General features: G+C 39.1%; 1 protein-coding gene across 1 annotated transcript; it reads right to left on the bottom strand.

Moving 5' to 3' along the window:
- Nucleotides 1–1,663: 1,663 nt before the first annotated feature.
- Nucleotides 1,664–14,044, bottom strand: AKNAD1 (AKNA domain containing 1). The gene is made up of 16 exons (XM_027786508.2): nucleotides 12,495–14,044; nucleotides 11,828–11,950; nucleotides 11,396–11,504; nucleotides 11,116–11,267; nucleotides 10,951–11,010; nucleotides 10,325–10,458; nucleotides 9,819–9,954; nucleotides 9,037–9,200; nucleotides 8,434–8,527; nucleotides 7,725–7,828; nucleotides 6,304–6,389; nucleotides 4,727–4,849; nucleotides 4,530–4,640; nucleotides 3,687–3,768; nucleotides 2,726–2,867; nucleotides 1,664–2,091 (listed from the first exon to the last, which is right to left on the bottom strand). The coding sequence occupies exons 1-16, from the start codon at nucleotides 13,533–13,535 to the stop codon at nucleotides 1,972–1,974; spliced, it is 2,781 nt and encodes a 926-aa protein (XP_027642309.2). The 5' UTR covers nucleotides 13,536–14,044; the 3' UTR covers nucleotides 1,664–1,971.
- Between the last annotated feature and the right edge of the window lie 4,402 nt (nucleotides 14,045–18,446).

Genomic DNA, 18,446 nt, shown 5'->3' with positions numbered 1-18,446 from the left:
ATTTTGAAAGTTCCTGTTTTCGTATTAAAAGCTGCCTAGCTTGTACATGTGGGCCTAGATTCACATAAGCACAGATGTTGGTCTGATTACCTTAGATAATAAAGATATGTATTTCCAAGTGTAATTTATTTCTTAAGTTCAATCTAAAAATCTGGATAAGAGTCAGAGATGAGTAAGAGGAAAATCAAAGGTATGGAACAATTTCCATGCCAAGAATGGCTAGAATAGGATACTTGATCAAAGGGAAAAAAGGGGATGGGGGAGTATGTGATGGATGCCTCGGAGATGATGTTAATGTACAGACTGGAAGACACGTTACCTCCCTATTCAATGTGTGAAGTAACGTGTGAAACTTGCAGTTGTCAATTTTGGAACAAAAGGACATCTAGTACGTGAAATGTTATGAAGTAATGACACGCTCTAAACTGTAGTATGAAAGGGCTTAAATCTTGACATGAGAGAGAAACCTTTATAGAGCTAATAAATACAAACATAGTGCTGCTGGTAGGGAAGGACTCTGAGCTTTCGGTTTGTCGGAGAATGTTCTGAGGAAACGTCACTGTGTGCTTGTGTTGATAAATATGTTCTTTCTTAGGTATTTGCTCTCAGGCCCAGGGCTGCAGGTTCAGACAGTGACTCAGGATAAACCAAAGGTCTAGCTGTTCTTGTGGTGTGGAAAGATTTCTATGAAAAAGATTGAATTTTTTTTTTTTAATTGAAACTAGGAAGCCTTCAGCAATTACTTCAACTATTAAGTTCGTTTGCAAAGTAGTAACAGGGACATTCAAAACATTAATCTAGCACAGGGGAACGAGCCTTTTACGATCTGTGCTGTTGTCTTATGCTAAATAAAGCTAAAACATGGATAATAAGCAGAGGCAAACTGATATATAAGGATATACAGTAAGAGCCTAAGGGGGAGAAAAGAAGGTTTAATAGTGGTGTTGGCTGTGGAGCATGGAAGAGGCCGTGAAAAAAAGCCATTGACTCAGGCTAGTAAATCAGTGGTACACAGCAGCAAGTTTAGCTGTCACTGCTTGTGTGAGCAGAGTCCAAATTATCTCTGTGTCCATCAGCTGATAAAACCATTCAGGTTTCCCTGAAAATGAGTGTCCTTTTTAAGCAATGCACTGTCACTTTTAACTTGATTTCTATTAGGCACTGTGTACTGTGGAATTTCTTTGGCAAGTATCATCCTTGATAATACAAGGCTGTTAACTGCTTGCTTTTAATCACTGCAGTTAAATGGATTTCAAAAGGAAAACAATAGATGACTTTTCTTGGCCTGCTGTATTTTTACAGTATTTTAAACTTTTCCAGCCTACTTACCATCAGTTACAATCTCAAAGCCAGGTATCGTACAAGGTAAGGACACCTCATTGAAGAAATGGATAATTTGTAAGGAATACATAGGCAACAAATGGTATGACTCAGTTACTGGGATGTGCGAGGAAATATTTTAAGAACAAACAACTGTCAGTGTAGGGCACTCTACAATAATGAATGTTAATTATGACTTGGCATGCTAGCATGATGCTTATAGATGTCTCGGGTGCAGTGGCTGTTTCCCTTTCGTGTGCTTACTGCAGGGGAAAAAAATATATGTAGCAATGACTCAGATCCCCTGTTTGGGGGTGGGAGAAAATCAAAAGTCAAAGTTAACTTCGCTTGTTTAAGCTAACTTTTATTAAGTCTTAAGTGAATGCTTAGAGAATAGCCGTACACAGTAGCAGGGCTAGCTAACGTACTGAAGACTTTCAGTGGAATTAGTAATTTGTTCCTAGTTTTGAAAATGAATATAAACATGTGGAATACTAATATGCTTTGGTTTGGTTTAGTACTGATAGTTAGGGAACAGCTGACAAAGTCAGCTAGCTGACTTTCTGATCTTTGTATTTATCATCTTGTATCTGCAGATATACTGACACTTCAGTATCAACCAGCAAAATGATAACATTGGAAACTGAGTAATTAAAGCTGTTTTCTTTTAACTTTAGCTAGATCTTCTGAAACTACTCGTACCATTCGTTCTGTAGCTTTCTTCAAACTGTTTGCTGTCTGTATGGCATGATCCAGAGTAGAAGTTAAAATCTGTTGGGAATAATAAAGTTTAGTCTTGCTAACACTGAAGACAAATCTTTACGTAGAATAGAAAGTGATGTTTTAATTAAGGTACTATGCAGCATTTTCACTCTGAGTAAATGTTGAGAAATAAAAAATCTGAGTCATGATAAACCACTCCAGGATTCATGTTGGAAATACCTCTCGGTTCAAAGGATTGCACAATCAAAGAGAAAAATAAGAGTTATTTAACACCTTTCTAAAGTAGCAGCCCCAGTGCGGTTATGTTTGTAGTACTGAGAAGGTTTTCTTATGGATTTGATAGTGGTTTGTGTTGCTAGGGTGACATTTTTCATTTCAGTATATGAAACATAATTAAGATCCGGTCCTTTTCTGTCCCATTCAGCTTTTATAGAGGGACTAAGCTGTATAAAAAGTCTCTGACATACTCGCATGAAGCAATATACTAAAATATAAACTCATATACTTGTGTTTCTAACTTCCTTCTCTCTTATCCTCAGATGGGTTAGACATGCTTAGATTATAATAATCGACTTGCTAAGAATGTCCCATTCTTAGTCCCATGTTCAACAATACTGTGACATAGGGATGTACTTTTCCCGGATAAATTGTGTGGGGTTTAATTTTCACTCGGAAGTCTTACATTTGTATTGGAGTCACTGGCGTTTCTGATGTTGACTGCGGGTTTCCTTTGGGCAGACTTCTTGCTGGGTAAGTATTGGTGTGAAAGGGTAACTTTATCGTATGTGCTTGAATAGTAGGTTTTGACAGCTTCAAAGTTTTGCCTAAAGATAAAATATATACAATAAAATACAATTTTAGTAAGCAAAATAATTTCTAAACTATAAATTATATACACTTTGATAGCATACTCAGTGGCAAGTTAGTTTTACAGTGAGTAGAATTTTTAATTTAATTGTAAAACACAGTCCATCATAATCAGTGTTACATCTGTGTTGTAGTAAGATGACGTTCCAGGATGCAGTCAGGAGCTCTCATAATAGCATCACGTTCTTGGTGCTGTAGCTTTCTCTCACAGAGTGGCCTAGGCTATTGATTCTCAAGTGAAGCTGCTGTACTTCCAGGCAATAGTGCTATTGAGTAATGCCGTCCAAAAAACATGGTAACAAAACTTGTCTGAGTTTGTCTAGTCTGTGCTACGGTTCAGAATCCATTTTACTTTCTAGACTTCCAGTGTAAATTAATGTTAACCGTTAAAAGTAGGACTGTTATTTATGAAGAAATGGTTGGTAGCAAACAGAATTGCATCTTAAATAATACAGACCTGCTTTCAAATCTGTGAATGGGAACAGCCCCTAATAAAGTGAGGTTTTTTATTTTTTACTACTAAATGTGTTGGCTAAAGAAGTCAGATAGTTACTCTTCATGAAATTAGAAAGATGGAAGAGCTACTCTAAGAATTACTCACGCTTGCTCTTAGGGTAAATATTTTAATTTTACTAATGAGAAAAATTTTAATGTACAGCATGCACTGCAAAAGAAAACATTCCTCCTGCTTATGATACTTGTGAGTTTTTTTCCATGCTGAATCTTCAACAGTGGCATTTTCTATTGTACTACATTCAGTTATTGCTACAGCTTACCTTTCAGAAGGTCTGTTTACAGGTTCGCATGGCTGCTTATTTTTCTGAGCTTTTTGAGTGGAGATTCTTTTTTGTGAATAAGCTGGAGTTGTTAAGGCCATGTGTAAAACAAAAGCCAAAAAAAAAAAATTTCTGTGTATTTAACATTTTTTCTCTATTTAGCATAAATAAAAACCCAAGTATCTATCACTGCTGAATAAAATTGAATGCTACTTTGATTTATAGTGTTATAATATTCATATACAGAAGTAGCTAATTTATACTTTTTCTTCCCACTGTTGAAAACTTCTATTTTCTGCATGCGATTTCTTCCAACAGTATATAGAGAGGAGTCTGAGATAAGTGACTTCCAAAGTTGATGTTAAGCATTTAAAAAGAAAAAAAAACCCAACCAAAACCCAAAAAAAACCCCAACCAACCAGAAAACATTAGGTTTTCCTTGACTCCCTGCATGTCACACGATTTGAGTGTAGAGCTGAAATTTTCTTTAGTACTTGTTTATACTACATTAAGTAACAGCTAGCACTGAAAAAGTTGGCACAGCAACGCCCAATTTTAATATTCTTCCATGTGGTACTGCAAAATGAGATACTACTCTCATAAACAAAATATGGAAGGGACTTTTCTTATAAGGAACCAGAGAAGTCTAAAGCTGTCTGGCATAGGGATTAAACTTGGCCAGGTATGTAAAAGTTGGATTTGCTGATTTTGGTCTACAAGATCTATATACTTCCACTGTTTAGCTACAGTGCTACTGGTTGCTTATACTGAATTAAATTTGGCCTCTTACGTGCAGTGTGGCTTTCTGCCCCTCAAAATCTAGCCTGTGATTGTCATACTTACAGGATGAACCAAACCTTTTATTTCTGCATAAGGCACAAGACTGAACAGCCTCTTCGTAATTCCTGAGTTTAAATTGATCTCTGCTTCCTCTATGGCATCTGCACCTAAGTCCTGAAAACAAAGACATGTTGTTTAGAAAAACAAACACTGTAAGTAATATTTTTCTGTAGATTTTAACGTTTTTGCAATTATTATACCTCTTCTGTCTCCATGTAGTCTTGTATTGAATGTTTTGTAACTTTTAGTCTCGCAGTTCACAAGTTCCTTGCTCTGTGAATAGTTATAAGAATCGTAGGCTGAGGTGTCTTCTGAATCGCTGCCTAAAATACCAAAGATACATTAAAAAGGTCTGTCATATTACAAATTTTGGCCGGTGTACCTAGGTAATTATTTGGGTTTTAGCATCATAGTTTCTGAGCCCTTTGCTGCCAGTAACAGTACTGTAGTTTGAAGTACTTTTTTGTCTGCTTTACAGGTGGGGATTGAACTTTAGAGACTGGCTTTCAGCCCTGACTGTAAGCCTCAAGTGTAGTTTGGTTGGTATTTTTTGATGGTGGTTGTTTCCAGTCCCAGAACTGTTCTTAAACTTTCAATCTCCCTGTCCTTAGTGTTGTGAAAACAATGCAGCCTAAGAGGAATGCAACGAGAGAATTGGGGAGGATCTAGTATGGCACTGTTGGCTATTGCACAAACCGGTATTAACAATAATGGCCCCTGTGTATTATATTAAAATGAAAGGATATCACAGAGAAGTGAAGGACAGCAGGTGGACCAAAGGTAAGAATAACCTAGATACTCAGACATAAAACTGAATCTAGGATAGCTCGTGCTGTTCCTCTTCAGTTGTGGGGTACTAACAGCTTCAGAGTATTCTGCAGTGGAAAGGTAAAAGGGGGATGCCCCAAGAGAAACAAATGCTGACGGATTCTTAGTGAACCTCCAAGAGCTGGAGTCTTGGATGACTTGACAGCTGACTTAACTAGCTCACAGTAGCCTGTATGGGCTCTAGTTTGGATTTGGTGAAATTATATTAGGAGCTGGACTGAGAAAGGAGAATATTTCCAGTCTGTGTTAACCCTGAATGGATCAAAGATTTAGGAAAACTTTTTTTCCTTTGTTTTCATGCAAAATAAGAAAGTTCAATCCAAAATCTAAAGTGGAAGTACTGGTATGAAACGTTGCAGTCGCCAAGTTTGGAATATCCTGCTAGGACATGAAATATATGCACATGATAAGGAGAAAAAGCAAAATCAAAGCACTGTGTACACACCGATATTATGTTGCTGAAAATGTTAGTTTTTGGAAACTTAACTAAAAAGGTGAATTAGAATTAGAAGAGTAATTCAGGTATGATAGGACTTTTGGAGATTGTCTGGCCCAATCCCCTCTCAAAGCAGGACCGACTTGGATGAAGTTGCTGAAGACCTTGTCCAGCTGAATTTTGAGTATCTCTGAGGACAGGGATGCCACAGCCTCTGTAGAGCAAACAGTCTCAATGTTTGACTAGACCTTGAGTTAAAACTTTTGTTCATATCTAACTGGAAATTCTATTGCAGCTTGTCTGTTGCCTCTTGGTCTGTCACTGAGACTTCCATGGTGAATTTGACTTGGTGTCCTCTTCAGTCTCCTTTTTATTCTGTGTGCTGTGCTAAGCAGTAACGTCTGTTAAAACTAAAAAACAATTTTCATGTTGCTAAGTGACAGAAATGTACTACTTGACAGGATTCCATAGTAGGTATGAGTACAGTTAAGACCTTTGTATGCCACTACTTACTCAGGTTGGTATCTGATAAATCAGTTGGTTTTCTCTGAATGAGGAGTGAACATGTTCCAGTTTTGCTTTCCTGGATGTTTGTATTTCTTTGAAAATGAAAACAGAATGATACTTTAATTCTATCTTAGAACCTTTATGACAAGCCTTACGAGCATATTATAGTAATGCTTGACCACTTCCTAGTTAAGGAGAAGGCTTACTCATAGAAAGACTTCTACCTGTATCAAATACCTGAAAAGGTGGTAAGTACAAGCTTAAATTAAAAACTAACTACTTGCAAAATAAAGACCCGTTTAGTTAAAGGACACATTCTGACAGAAGGACCCTGACTTACCAGAGCTTTTAAAAATCTTTAAAAGTAGAGGTCTTTGTATAGACATCTCAGTAGCAAAGTAGTATGAATTCCTATGTATTTATATATGTGTTCGCTTGTTGCATCAAAATATTATCAATAGCAATCAATTATCAATGATTTCTTAGTAACTTAGAGCTATTAAGGCTTTAATTTTACTGCCTTTGGATAATTAAAGGAATACTTGAGATGTACCTTCTGAGAGAACAAGAACAAAATTCATTGTTTGTGTTATTTGACATTATTTTCAACTTAAGAGTATACAGTATCATCAAATTTATTTGGAGAATTTTCCACCCATTCATGAAAATAATGATTAGAAGCTTAAGCTAACTTTTTGTATGACAGAAAAAAAAAAAAGGAAGCTAGGTGAGACAAACGTTAACTTCTACTCTGTAAAATAATTTCAGGGCATATTTAAATGACTATTATTGTGTTCTACACCACATGTATTATGAGATCTAGCTTTGGTTGGTTGGAGATTTAATTTGCCAAAATTTCAGACTCCAAAATATCCCATGCAGAATTATTATATCACACTGACATTTCTGGAAATGAAAATTTACAGAGTGATCCTTACACTTGAAATATAAGCAGATGTATCGATATGGTGGGCTTCCAGGCCTACCAGAGTAGTTCATGACAATGATAAATGTTGTTCATTGCTGAACAGTTTGCAGTCATCCCAATTTGGGATGCTGACATGCATTGCTGAATAGAGAACAAAGACAAAGCTTCTTTTCTTAATACACTTTTGAAATATCTCCGCCATTTAAGCACTGTAAACCTTACACTGGTCCACTAAGATGGGCTACTTTAAAAAAGGATTATATTCGTATTACAAATAAAATTGATGGGAGTTTTTCTATTTGTCATCTGGTAGATCACATACCTTATGTGATTAACTGGTGATAAACTTGAAAATGTCATCCTCTCATATATATTAAGACAATATTCGGCGTTTCGTGCAGAGTCCAGTATAGCCACGCATCAGTGTACATGCATGTAGCTGTTCACTTAACTGTAGAAAACCATGTCTATAACTAGTCAAAATATGTAATACACTTACCTTTTCATACTTTCTTCATCAGCATTAAATTTTTGAGTTGATGTACCCCAACTATGGGATGCAAGACCTTCAGCAGCGTGTTTTTCCTCAGGTGAAAGGAATCTCTGTTGCACCCAGAAGGCAAAACAAATTTACAATTGTTTATATTACTGTGTATTTCTAACTGTATTAGATATCAAACAGGATAGTGTAAACAGTGGCATCATTTGCATATCACTTCTACACTGCTTTTAGTTGCCATCAATGCTACAACTTGATTTATTTTTTCCCAATTCTACCTGTAGAGCGGAGTGGACAAAATATGAGCACCTTTTTGTGTGAAGTTGGAATTTAAGGCATGTTTTCATGTTGCTTTGGGGAGGATTAGCATATGCTGACTTGATTCCTCTCAGTGCCTTATAATTAAGTATCTTTGTAGGCATGCAATTCTGGGTTTTGTTCTCTGAGCAAATAATAAAGGCAGGTTAGTAAACACAGTTAAGTCTTTGCAGAATAAGTAAGCTTTATCACAGATTTCAAAAATGTTTGATAGTCCTTAAACTTCTCCTTTGGAAACAAATTCAGCAATGCTATGACATGCTGTAGTAGCTCAAAAGCTAAGCCATTAAGCTGTGCAAAAACTTAAGAGAAAAATGCTGTATGATCTCAAAGGTGAATAAGATAATCTTAAGTTTAAAAAAAAAAGTGACTATGGAAACAGATCTCATACCATTATGTTGGAAGAATGCTTGTTTGCTAGCAGACCTCCTTTTCTCAGAGGCTCTGTTTCTCTTGTGGAGGTTGATTCAGCTCTCTTTTGTAACCTGAATTTAAGGGGAAACAATTTGGTTTATTTTTCTAATCTCATTAAGATGATTAACATCTATGAAATACCATCTCCGCCCTCCTGGGGAGTATCTAGAATTGCTTCATAAAGTTTTGGTGGTTAATTGTGTAAGTATCTGCATACCTCCCTTTTAAAATTAAAAATGCCACTCAAATATTGGTAAATAATGTCTTATTGGCACTGTACTTTGATTAGTCATTCAAATCCTGAATTTGTCTAGTTGCAATGAATTTTATTCAGAGGTATGATTTAACGTCTAGTGAAAGTGATGATAGTGTTTTGCTTCGGGAAATTGAAGGTCCATATGACCCAGAAAGGCAGGAATGCAAGACTGGAAGGAATTCTGGGGTATGTAGTTACAGAATTCTGTAAAAGCCTTACTCGGGAAATATTCCTGTTGCTTTCAGACATCCCAATTTCTTATATTCAGCAGATTTTAGGCAAGATTTTTATAAAAACTTCAACTGTTCCAAGGTTTTTACTTACATGCGAAGACAAAGATTGCACTTGTTGCCTTCTAAAGAAAATTGATTTGTCTCTGGGATTACATCAGTTGTCTGACTTTCTCCTCCCTCCTTGTTCTTGTGAAGAAATGCAGTTTCAGTACCTCTTCTTCCTGGAGGGTCAGCAATGCTTGAAACTACCGAGCTCTGTACAAAGTAACCATAGCATAGATACATGTGGTCACTGCATTGGAAGTACCTTTGAGTGTCTCTAACTTAGGATACAGAAAAAAAAAAAAAATCTTCTAAAACATTGACTGTAAAAGCATTTGGTGATACTTACCTGTAGGTTTGTAGAAGGCCATGAGATTATTTGTGTGTGTTTATGATCCAGAACAAAATATTACCATACTTAGCAGTAAACTGTTTTCTATAGCACAGTAACATTTGGTCATACAGTAACTCTGCAGTTCAAGAATCTTGGACAAACAAGATAGTACTACTTCCAACTAAATGATAGTGATTAATGCCAAAAATTCAGGTAGCTGCTTGTATTTTCTTACTCTGAACGAAATGCTTTCGAAGCTGGGATTAAGAATATTCAGTGTACCTGTGTTTTTATACTTAGGTTTCTATTACAATTAATGAAATATTATGAAGTGCATATTTAATGAAAAAATATTTTCTTTGGAGTAACACGCTATCTAAAAGCATCATGCTCTTATTAGAGAACATACAACAGTTCAACCACACTGAGGTTCTTCGGATTTGCATCAGTAAAACAGAGTAACTGTAGTCTTTAAATAATAAAACTCACTGAGTTACCTCACAAGGAGAGTACGATGAATTGGCAGATTTGCAGGAAGTAAGCAAAGATGACAAGTTGAATTGGCTGTCATCACTTTGTTCCTGGATGTCTTCGAGCACCATGCCAAGTCTGAATATTTCCCCTTCCACTTCTCTAAACCAAATTGCAATACACAGTTAGTGAAACCTGTATGAACCGATGCTTTATTTCTTTCTTCGATAACAATATTGGGCATTGCAGTACACTTCCATAGGAAAAAAAATGAATTAATGGAGTTCACTGAGATTCTTTTAAGTACTTACAATTGAGATACCCAATTGATTAATTCAGCTAAGACATATAATGCCCAAGATGAATTTTGGCCAAACCACTTCTAATTTACCACATATAACATGAAGATACTGTGTTCACTTCAGAAGAATTCTAATGGATAAGTAAAATAATGTGGTTTTTTAAAAGTGTTTTTCAAACACTTAAAATATGAAAAATACACTCATGTACTACTAAGCACTTATCTTCTAACCTTTCAGGATCAAACTCTCCAATGTTGACAGACTTGTCCTTGTAGTTCTGCAGCTGTAAGTTACGATGCTCTTCTCTAGCTGTTAAGTAATTCCTTTCCAAGGCATCAAGGTATTTTTTCAATTGATTTAATTCCTTCACCAATAAGAAATAATTCAATAGCAAATGTCATTATGATTTGGCAAGCCACAGTGATAGCTACTTATGCTGTGTAAGCGAGATGCCGTTTGCAGTGATGGTGGTAACAATTTTGGTACTGCTCTGCATTGGGACAGGATTGCATCTTATATAACCACCCAGTGCTCTGTGCTGCTCTGCTATGTACAAGTGAAATACTAAACCATGACTTCCAAACTGATAGCCTACATGTCAAAATTCATAACTTATATGGCAACTTTAGGCTTTTCACTAATAGTTTTTAATTTTAATCCTTAAAACAGATTTAAGAATCCAGCCATCTACTGACCACCTTCATTTTTGCCTCTTAAACTGTGGAAAAAAAACTGAGAAAAAGAGCATTTTTAAATGTCTGTTGGAGGAAAACATGGAGTACCTTGCCAGCAAATTGCGAGTCTACAGCCATTTAAAGTACGTTTCAGATAGCTGAAAATACATAAATTAATTTACCAGATAGTGGTCTTGTAAAAGGAATGTCTCTTGGGTCATATGGTTAGAAAAGTCTTCCACCTTCAAGACAAAAATACTACTTTTATTTGGAATTTTAAAAACAAATATGCCAAATGAATATAGAATTGGAGCATCAGTGCAAAGTATAGAAACAGAGCTCTTTACTTTTTTTAGCAGTTGATCTGTCTGATCCTTTAGTACTTGAGACATCTTTTCTCCTAGTGTTAGTTCTGGCAGTAAATAAGGAGGATTTCGACAGCCTGCTTCTATTGTACCAGCTGCTGGTAATGCCAATGCTGCTGTTCCAGACTCTGATCCTACATAATACAAGATAAGATCAATCAACTGGAATTTCTGTCCAAAAAGTCTACTCAAAAGTTCTATCAAATTGTGTAAAAGTAATTTGCATAGTTGCTGTAATTTTATTTTCTTGCTTTAGACAAACCATGTGTAGATTGTATAGGAGCATGTAACGTAAAGACTTCAGAGGATGTCCCAGCGTCTTTTGAGTAAATGGCAGTGCTGGCATTTGGAAAATCTGACTGAGGAAGTATCTGTTAAAATGAGAACTTTGGTTACAGAAAAATTCTGGACACAAAATCAGAAATAACTCAAAATACATAGTATAAGTTATTAATGAAATGTTTATTATATATATATAACAATCCCATATAATTTTCTGTGTTATAGTTCGATATATGTATAGCGTCTTATTGCATAAATACTGAAATACTTCAACTCTGTCTGAAAATCTAAAGATTTTATATAAATGGTAAGTACAATATAAAGGTGACAAAACAGGTTTTGGGAATAATCATGGTCCTAGAGATAAAGGAGAATGAGTTTTAAAAAAATGTGTCTATTTTGAGAGATTTACCTTGGGATTCAATCTCAGGTGGTCAGTGTGATTCTGGGTGTCAGCATGCTGTGTCAGCATCTTGTTTGCAGCCAGGAAATAGTAGGGAAAACTATTAAAACTTGTTACATCTTGAACAATTTGCTAAGATACAAATCTAGGAATGATCTTCAGCATCTGTATAGCTCTGGAAGTGAACTCCATGGGAGGGTATGAAATTGAGAAGTGATTATCTAATTACTAACAAACCTTAAAAGAAATTTACTACAATAAGAGAAATGCTGTGGTCAAACAAATCCTTTAAAAAGGAACTGACCTGTCAATAAATGCCAGTATAAAAATACATGAAGAAAAATTTGCAAGTTAAAGTAATCTTGATTAATTTCAACATTTACATATAATACTAGAAATAACAATTTATAGTGAATTTCCTAATGATTTGATAGGATGCTTTATCGCAAATAATATGCCAGAGCATCATTAAATATTTGGTAATGAAAGTTCCATATAAATTCAGTCCCACAATTCTATTTGTGAAAACAGCTGTTGACTAAAGTGATAAACTCACTGATGCCTATAGGCTGCCTACATGAACTAGCCATCTTAGATTTTACTGGACACAGAGTATCTTCTTTGGTAAAGCCACTCTACCAAGTATTAAGAATTTATCTTAAAGCATCTTAATTACCTTTAGCTGTTGCAGCAGTTCTGGAATGCTTATTTCTTTTCTGTTCTGTACAGAATGGTTCTTATTTTCTAGAACGTTTTTCACAATTACTGATTTACTTTGCAAAATAGGGAAGGATTTTGCTCTTTCAATGGTAGGAACTGAGTTAATGTTGTCACTTCTTTTTGGTACTTTAACTTCTGAAGCAACTTTGGAGACATCAGGAAGGCAGTAGTGACCTTGACCTTGGCCATATTTGAGCTCGCAAGGTGAGACTGTTTTCTTAAACAGGGCGCTCTCTTCTTTCGTGTTTTGCAAGATGTGTGTATCTTCTTTTTCGCCAATCAGTTGTGAATTTTCTTGTCTGCAGCCACACATAACAGTGTAAGAAATGGGTTTCTTAGGAACACATATCTTTTTGTTTAGAAAATTTTGATTTTTATTATGGGTGTTTACTTCCTTGTGTTTTTCTAAGTGATACTCTTCAAAGTTAGTTCCCCATTGTTCCTGCACCGAAGGGTCTTTGACGTGTTCTGAAGGCTCAGGTTTGCCCACAGTGTCATCAATACTTTCAGTAAAGGATGTCTCTGGTATTGTCTCACGTTCGATTAACTGGCATGTGCTCATTAACTCACCCTTAGAAAAATGACGCAAAAGGACATTGGACATTTTTGAGTGAGTTAGATATTCTTTGCCATCTAGTTTACTAAAACTACAAACAGGTAATTCCTTCTTAAAGGAAGCTTCACTTCCAGGCATTTCAACTGAAATTCCCATTGTTCCTGTGGCACCTCTGTGGCAACTGCAGAATTCTTCAGGCTGTGGACAAGTTTCATAATTTGCTGTTCCTTTTATGTTTTTGTTACCTTCAGAAGAGTCAAAATTTAAAATAACAGATGTATCTTTTGTACAAGTACAATCATTCAAATTGTAGAAATTTTTACTGTGTTTACAGGTTATTCCTACATCTCCATCATAAGGTAAGTCGTCGTGTTCCTCATCTGTTGCATCTGTGATACAGCCTAATTCATCTGAAAATGAACTATTCATTTGGGTTTTCATCCAGTCTCATGGTTTGCACTTTTTCATAGTCTCCGTATCCAGTCTACGTAGAATATGAATGCCATTGCTTTTCTGATTTTGGATAGACTTTTTATTACTGCAGCAATCAAAATCTGTAATGTATGAGTAATAATAATGTTATACTGAAGTACATCTTATTCTCGAATGTGTTTTGTCTTGTACCTACTGTAGGTTTTTTAGGACCACGCCCCTGACATGGATGTTTCCTTTTCACTCTTACACGTGCAAGTCTGGATTAACTGCTGGGGGAGATACAGAGACATGAATGACAAAGGCATTGGGAAATGGAGAATTGAGCTTAGCACCAGGTAACTGTCTTTGCTCGTTAATTCCTTTTGTAACGTTCTAGAAACAAAAATTGGTAACAGAGCCAGCAGAATTAAACATCAGTTAAAATAAAAAAATACACTTTCTCACACTTCACCTTGCCACTTACAGAGTGCTTCTTCAGCTTCTGCACCAGACTAAAATAATTTTTTTGATTTCTTGCCCTCTTTTGTCAGATAAAATACAATGAAGTAATATGATACTGAAGTAAGGTACAGGCTTGGCAGCTTCATCACATGCACTGTGGTCACCACAAGCAGAAATCAGCACACTTACAGCACCGGTTTCCTATAGGTGACAGGTGTATGGCTGCGTTGCTTTGTTGGCTGTGGGAAACAGTCGCACTGCTGCTGCGCTTGCTGGAGCTGCCCCCGAGCAGGGCCTTCGGGAACAGGTGGGCGGCCAGCAGCGGGGGCCTGGGCGTGGGGCCCCTGACGTACCTGCCTCCCGTCAGGCCGCCGCCGGGCGTGGGGCCCCTGACGTACCTGCCTCCCGTTAGGCCGCCGCCGGGCGTGGGGCCCCTGACGTACCTGTGGGGCCCCTGACGTACCTGCCTCCCGTCAGGCCGCCGCCGGGCGTGGGGCCCCTGACGTACCTGTGGGGCCCCTGACGTACCTGCCTCCCGTCAGGCCGCCGCCGGGCGTGGGGCCCCTGACGTACCTGCCTGCCTCCCGTCAGGCCGCCGCCGGGCGTGGGGCCCCTGACGTACCTGCCTGCCTCCCGTCAGGCCGCCGCCGGGCGTGGAGCCCCTGACGTACCTGCCTGCCTCCCGTCAGGCCGCCGCCGGGCGTGGGGCCCCTGACGTAGCTACCATAGCTTTAACCCTAACACTAACTTGACTAACCCCAACATCCCTGAACCCCCAAAAATCTTCCCAGAGGTGTCCAGAGGGGGGGCCAGTTGCAGGAGGTGGGTGGTCGGGCCTGGGCAGACTCCTGACACCCCCCTATAACCCATGATGCCCGTAATGCCCCGCTATATCCCGTATTGCCTCATAACAGCCTCGCCACATCCCTTAAGGATACTGAAAAGGTATTAGTGGGGATTATGCCATATAGTGATGCATTTGTGTTTCCAAAGTATTATGGGATGTACTGGGGCATATGTGGGGCATGATGGGATATACCAGAGCATTAAGGGGGACTATGGGATATAGTGAGGCATTTTCCAAGTGTTATGGGATATACCATGGTGATAGTAGGGCATTATGTGATATAGTGAGGCACTTGTGGGGCATGATGGGATATACTGGGGCATTTTTATGGGGTATCATGAGATGTAAGGGGGTGTTAGGTGGGATTATGGCATATAGTGGGGGAATTTCTGTGGCATTTTGGGATATAGTGGGGCATTTGTGGGGGCATGATGGGATACAGCGGGGCAGTAGGGGGGCACGATGGGATACAGCGGGGCATTTGTGGCAGGATTATGTGATATAAGTATATAAACTGGGGGGAGTTGACCAGGAGGGGCCGATCACTGCTGGGGGACTGGCTGGGCATCAGTCAGCGGGTGGTGAGCAACTGTATTGTGCATCACTTGGGGGTTTTTCCCCTTTGGGTTTTATTCCTCTCTCTTTTTCATTACAATGGTTATTATTACTGTATTTTATTTCAATTGTTGTTCTTACCTCAACCCACAAGTTTTAATGTTTTCCTGATGCTACTCCCCATCCCACTGGGGACAGGGAGTGAGCAAGTGGCTGCGTGGTACTTGGTTACTGGCTGGGTTTAAACCACAACGGTCCCTTCTGGTGCCCAACGGGGGGCCTGAAGGGTTGAGATAATGACAGATCTGACCAGAGCATGTCAAAATCAATGTGTTGTAAGCATTCATTTTATTGTTTTAATAGTCACTGGCCACACTGTTGGTTTTTTTTTTGGGGGGTGTGTGGTTTTTTTTGTTTGTTCTCAGAGTTACATTATACAACACCTTACTTTAAGCTTGTGTTTGCTGGTTTAGTATTTATCACCCTTGGGGCCTGGGCTAAGGTTCTTGTTTTGTTGTGCTTTGCAGTACTGGCTTGCGGCATGTTAGAATCCTTGGTCCTGAAACTAAGCTGGTCTGTGTGATCAGTTTGGTCGTCACCTGTGTACTTCGGGTGCCATCCCATGGGAACTACCACTAATTACACCTTTTGCCCATTCTCCTCAGACAGCCAACCTATGGGTGAGACATCTTCCTACATCTCCCCCTTCTTCTCCAGGCTAGTTACAGAAGTATTTAAGAATTTTGAAAATTTTGAATATCCTTGGGCTGTTGAAACCTGCCTATTGCTGGTCCTGATACTATTTCTAGGAAAACTAAATGTGGTTCTGATTTTGCTGAGAATTAAGCAACCAGCTGTGGGTATTCCAGGTCCTGCAGTGAGGCACTGCAGCTACTCAGACTGAATAAGGAGCCATATATGATTTATTTAAGGAACAGTGTGCTCATGTTTATCTGAGGAGACCCTTATTGTTAACTTGATGTACTAAATCCTCAAACAGGTGACATAGGGAGTGTGCTAATTGTCCAGGCACAAGATATGTTAATATTGTTAACTTGAAGATATACTAAATCCTTGAATGGGAGTGTGCTAATTGTCCAGGCACAAGATATGTTAATGAGTTCCCAGAAAGTTAATGAATAAACATGAGTGACTTGTATAAAGAGGGGGCTGAAAGGCTCCCTTGGTGTGCATGACTTTGGTGGAGCGATGCCCCATGCACCCAGTGCTGCCGAATAAAGATAACCTCTGCTCACCTGCATATTGCAGACTGATTCTTCAAAGCAAGACCCCCGTGAGAGGCACTGTGGCTAGTCAGACACCTGCACTGGGCATTGTGGCTACTCCAGCCCCAACAGCAGGTACTGCAGTTACTCAGAACCCTGTGATGGGCACTGTGGCTACCCAGATCCTGGCAACAGGTGATGCAGAGGAACAACCCATGTCTGTATCAGTGACCCCTACACAGAAGAAGAAATGGACATGAAAAACAGCTCATTTAGTAATGGAGGATGCAGCAGGGCCACAACAGGAACTGGAGGAGGAGGAAGAACAGGAGGTAACCACTTGACCCCTGTCCCTGAAGGAGCTGTGGGCTATGCAAAAAGATTTTAGCTGTCATCCAGGTGAGCACGTTATCACCTGGCTGCTCTGATAGTGGGCTAGTAGTTCAGAATTAGAGGGTAGGGAAGCCAAGCAGCAAGGCTCATTTTTTAGAGAAGGGAGCATTGACAAGGCAATTGGAAGAGGGACACAAATCCTCAGGTTCTGGTGGTGGCTCCTGTCAAGTGTTAAGGAAAAGTATCCCTTCAAGGATGATATGACATGTTGCCCAGGCAAGTGGACTGCAGTAGAGAACGGTATCCAGCACCTGTGGGAGTTAGCCATTCCCCTGGCAGCCTTGTAAGAGCCCCACCAACACTGGGGCTACATGCTTTCCTAGCCACAAAACAGTTCCCTCATTTTCTCATTCTCATGGAAGTCTGCTCCAAAATTGAAGACTTTGGGAGGGGGTGAAGAGATAAGTCCTAATGTTTTATTCCTCCACACCAATGGAACATCTTACGCGTGCATGCATCCCCTGTTAGAGCCCACTCTTCTAGGGGGGACCTTCAGCATTGATTTATCTGGTTTTGAGCTGAAGGGCTCCCTCTTCTCCAGGTCCCTGCTAAAAAGACCTGTCTGTGCTCAGGAAGTCAGCTTGCCTTTTCTCTCTTCACATCTTACTCTAAGAAAATGAGTCCAGTTTTGGGGTATGGGACTGCCAAAGCAAAGATTTAGCTGTTCTGAAGTCACCTTTATCCAGCAAAAGGAACAACAGAAGTATTTCTTGCCTTACTTCGTGGAGAGAAATCAACCCCTATCAATACCCTACATGAATATTGAGATAAGCTCCTTTATACACAAATGCGGCATGCTAGTTTACTTGATTTTTGTGACCTTAGTGGAATTAGATAAGAAAATAACCCTCTGAGGTGAAGGCACAAAAGGCCAACACAAAACTACCCGTTGCTGCCCAGTGCCAGGTGAGCTGCCCACGCTGCCTTTCAAAAACCCTTAGAAAAGTGACTAGCAAGAAAAGGAACTGAGTTTCATCTACGAAGTCCCATATGTAAGAGGTAGTAGACCCACTTCCTCAGCCTTCCCCTGACAAGCAAGACATCAGTGATAAACAAATGGGTTAGCTGCAACACATTGGCATACATCAGGTGCAGCAGGTACCTGATACATTGGATCAACTACTAGTAAGTAATGAAGGTCCTGGCCCCATCAAGACATCATCAGAAATGCTCCTACAAAACATAAGATGAGGCCCCATTCCAGGAACTGGACCAAGAAGTTATCCCCACCTCCATGCAGAAATCCCAATTACTTGCATCCCAACATCTTGCCCTTCCTGGGCTCAAGTCCCCCGTAAGAGCTAGGTCTGTGATCCAGAGACTTCCTTGAGTTGTTTAAAGGAGATGCCACTTGCTTGTCCTGATCAGGACACTCACCTCTGCCACAACGCCAGAGTAGTTTCCATGCAAGCGCATGAAGAAGGTTAGGAGCAGACAAGGCCAAACACACTCTGC

This window comes from Falco peregrinus, chromosome 10, assembly GCF_023634155.1.
Source record: "Falco peregrinus isolate bFalPer1 chromosome 10, bFalPer1.pri, whole genome shotgun sequence".
NCBI lineage: Eukaryota > Metazoa > Chordata > Aves > Falconiformes > Falconidae > Falco > Falco peregrinus.
This window is presented reverse-complemented; position numbering and strand designations above follow the sequence as displayed.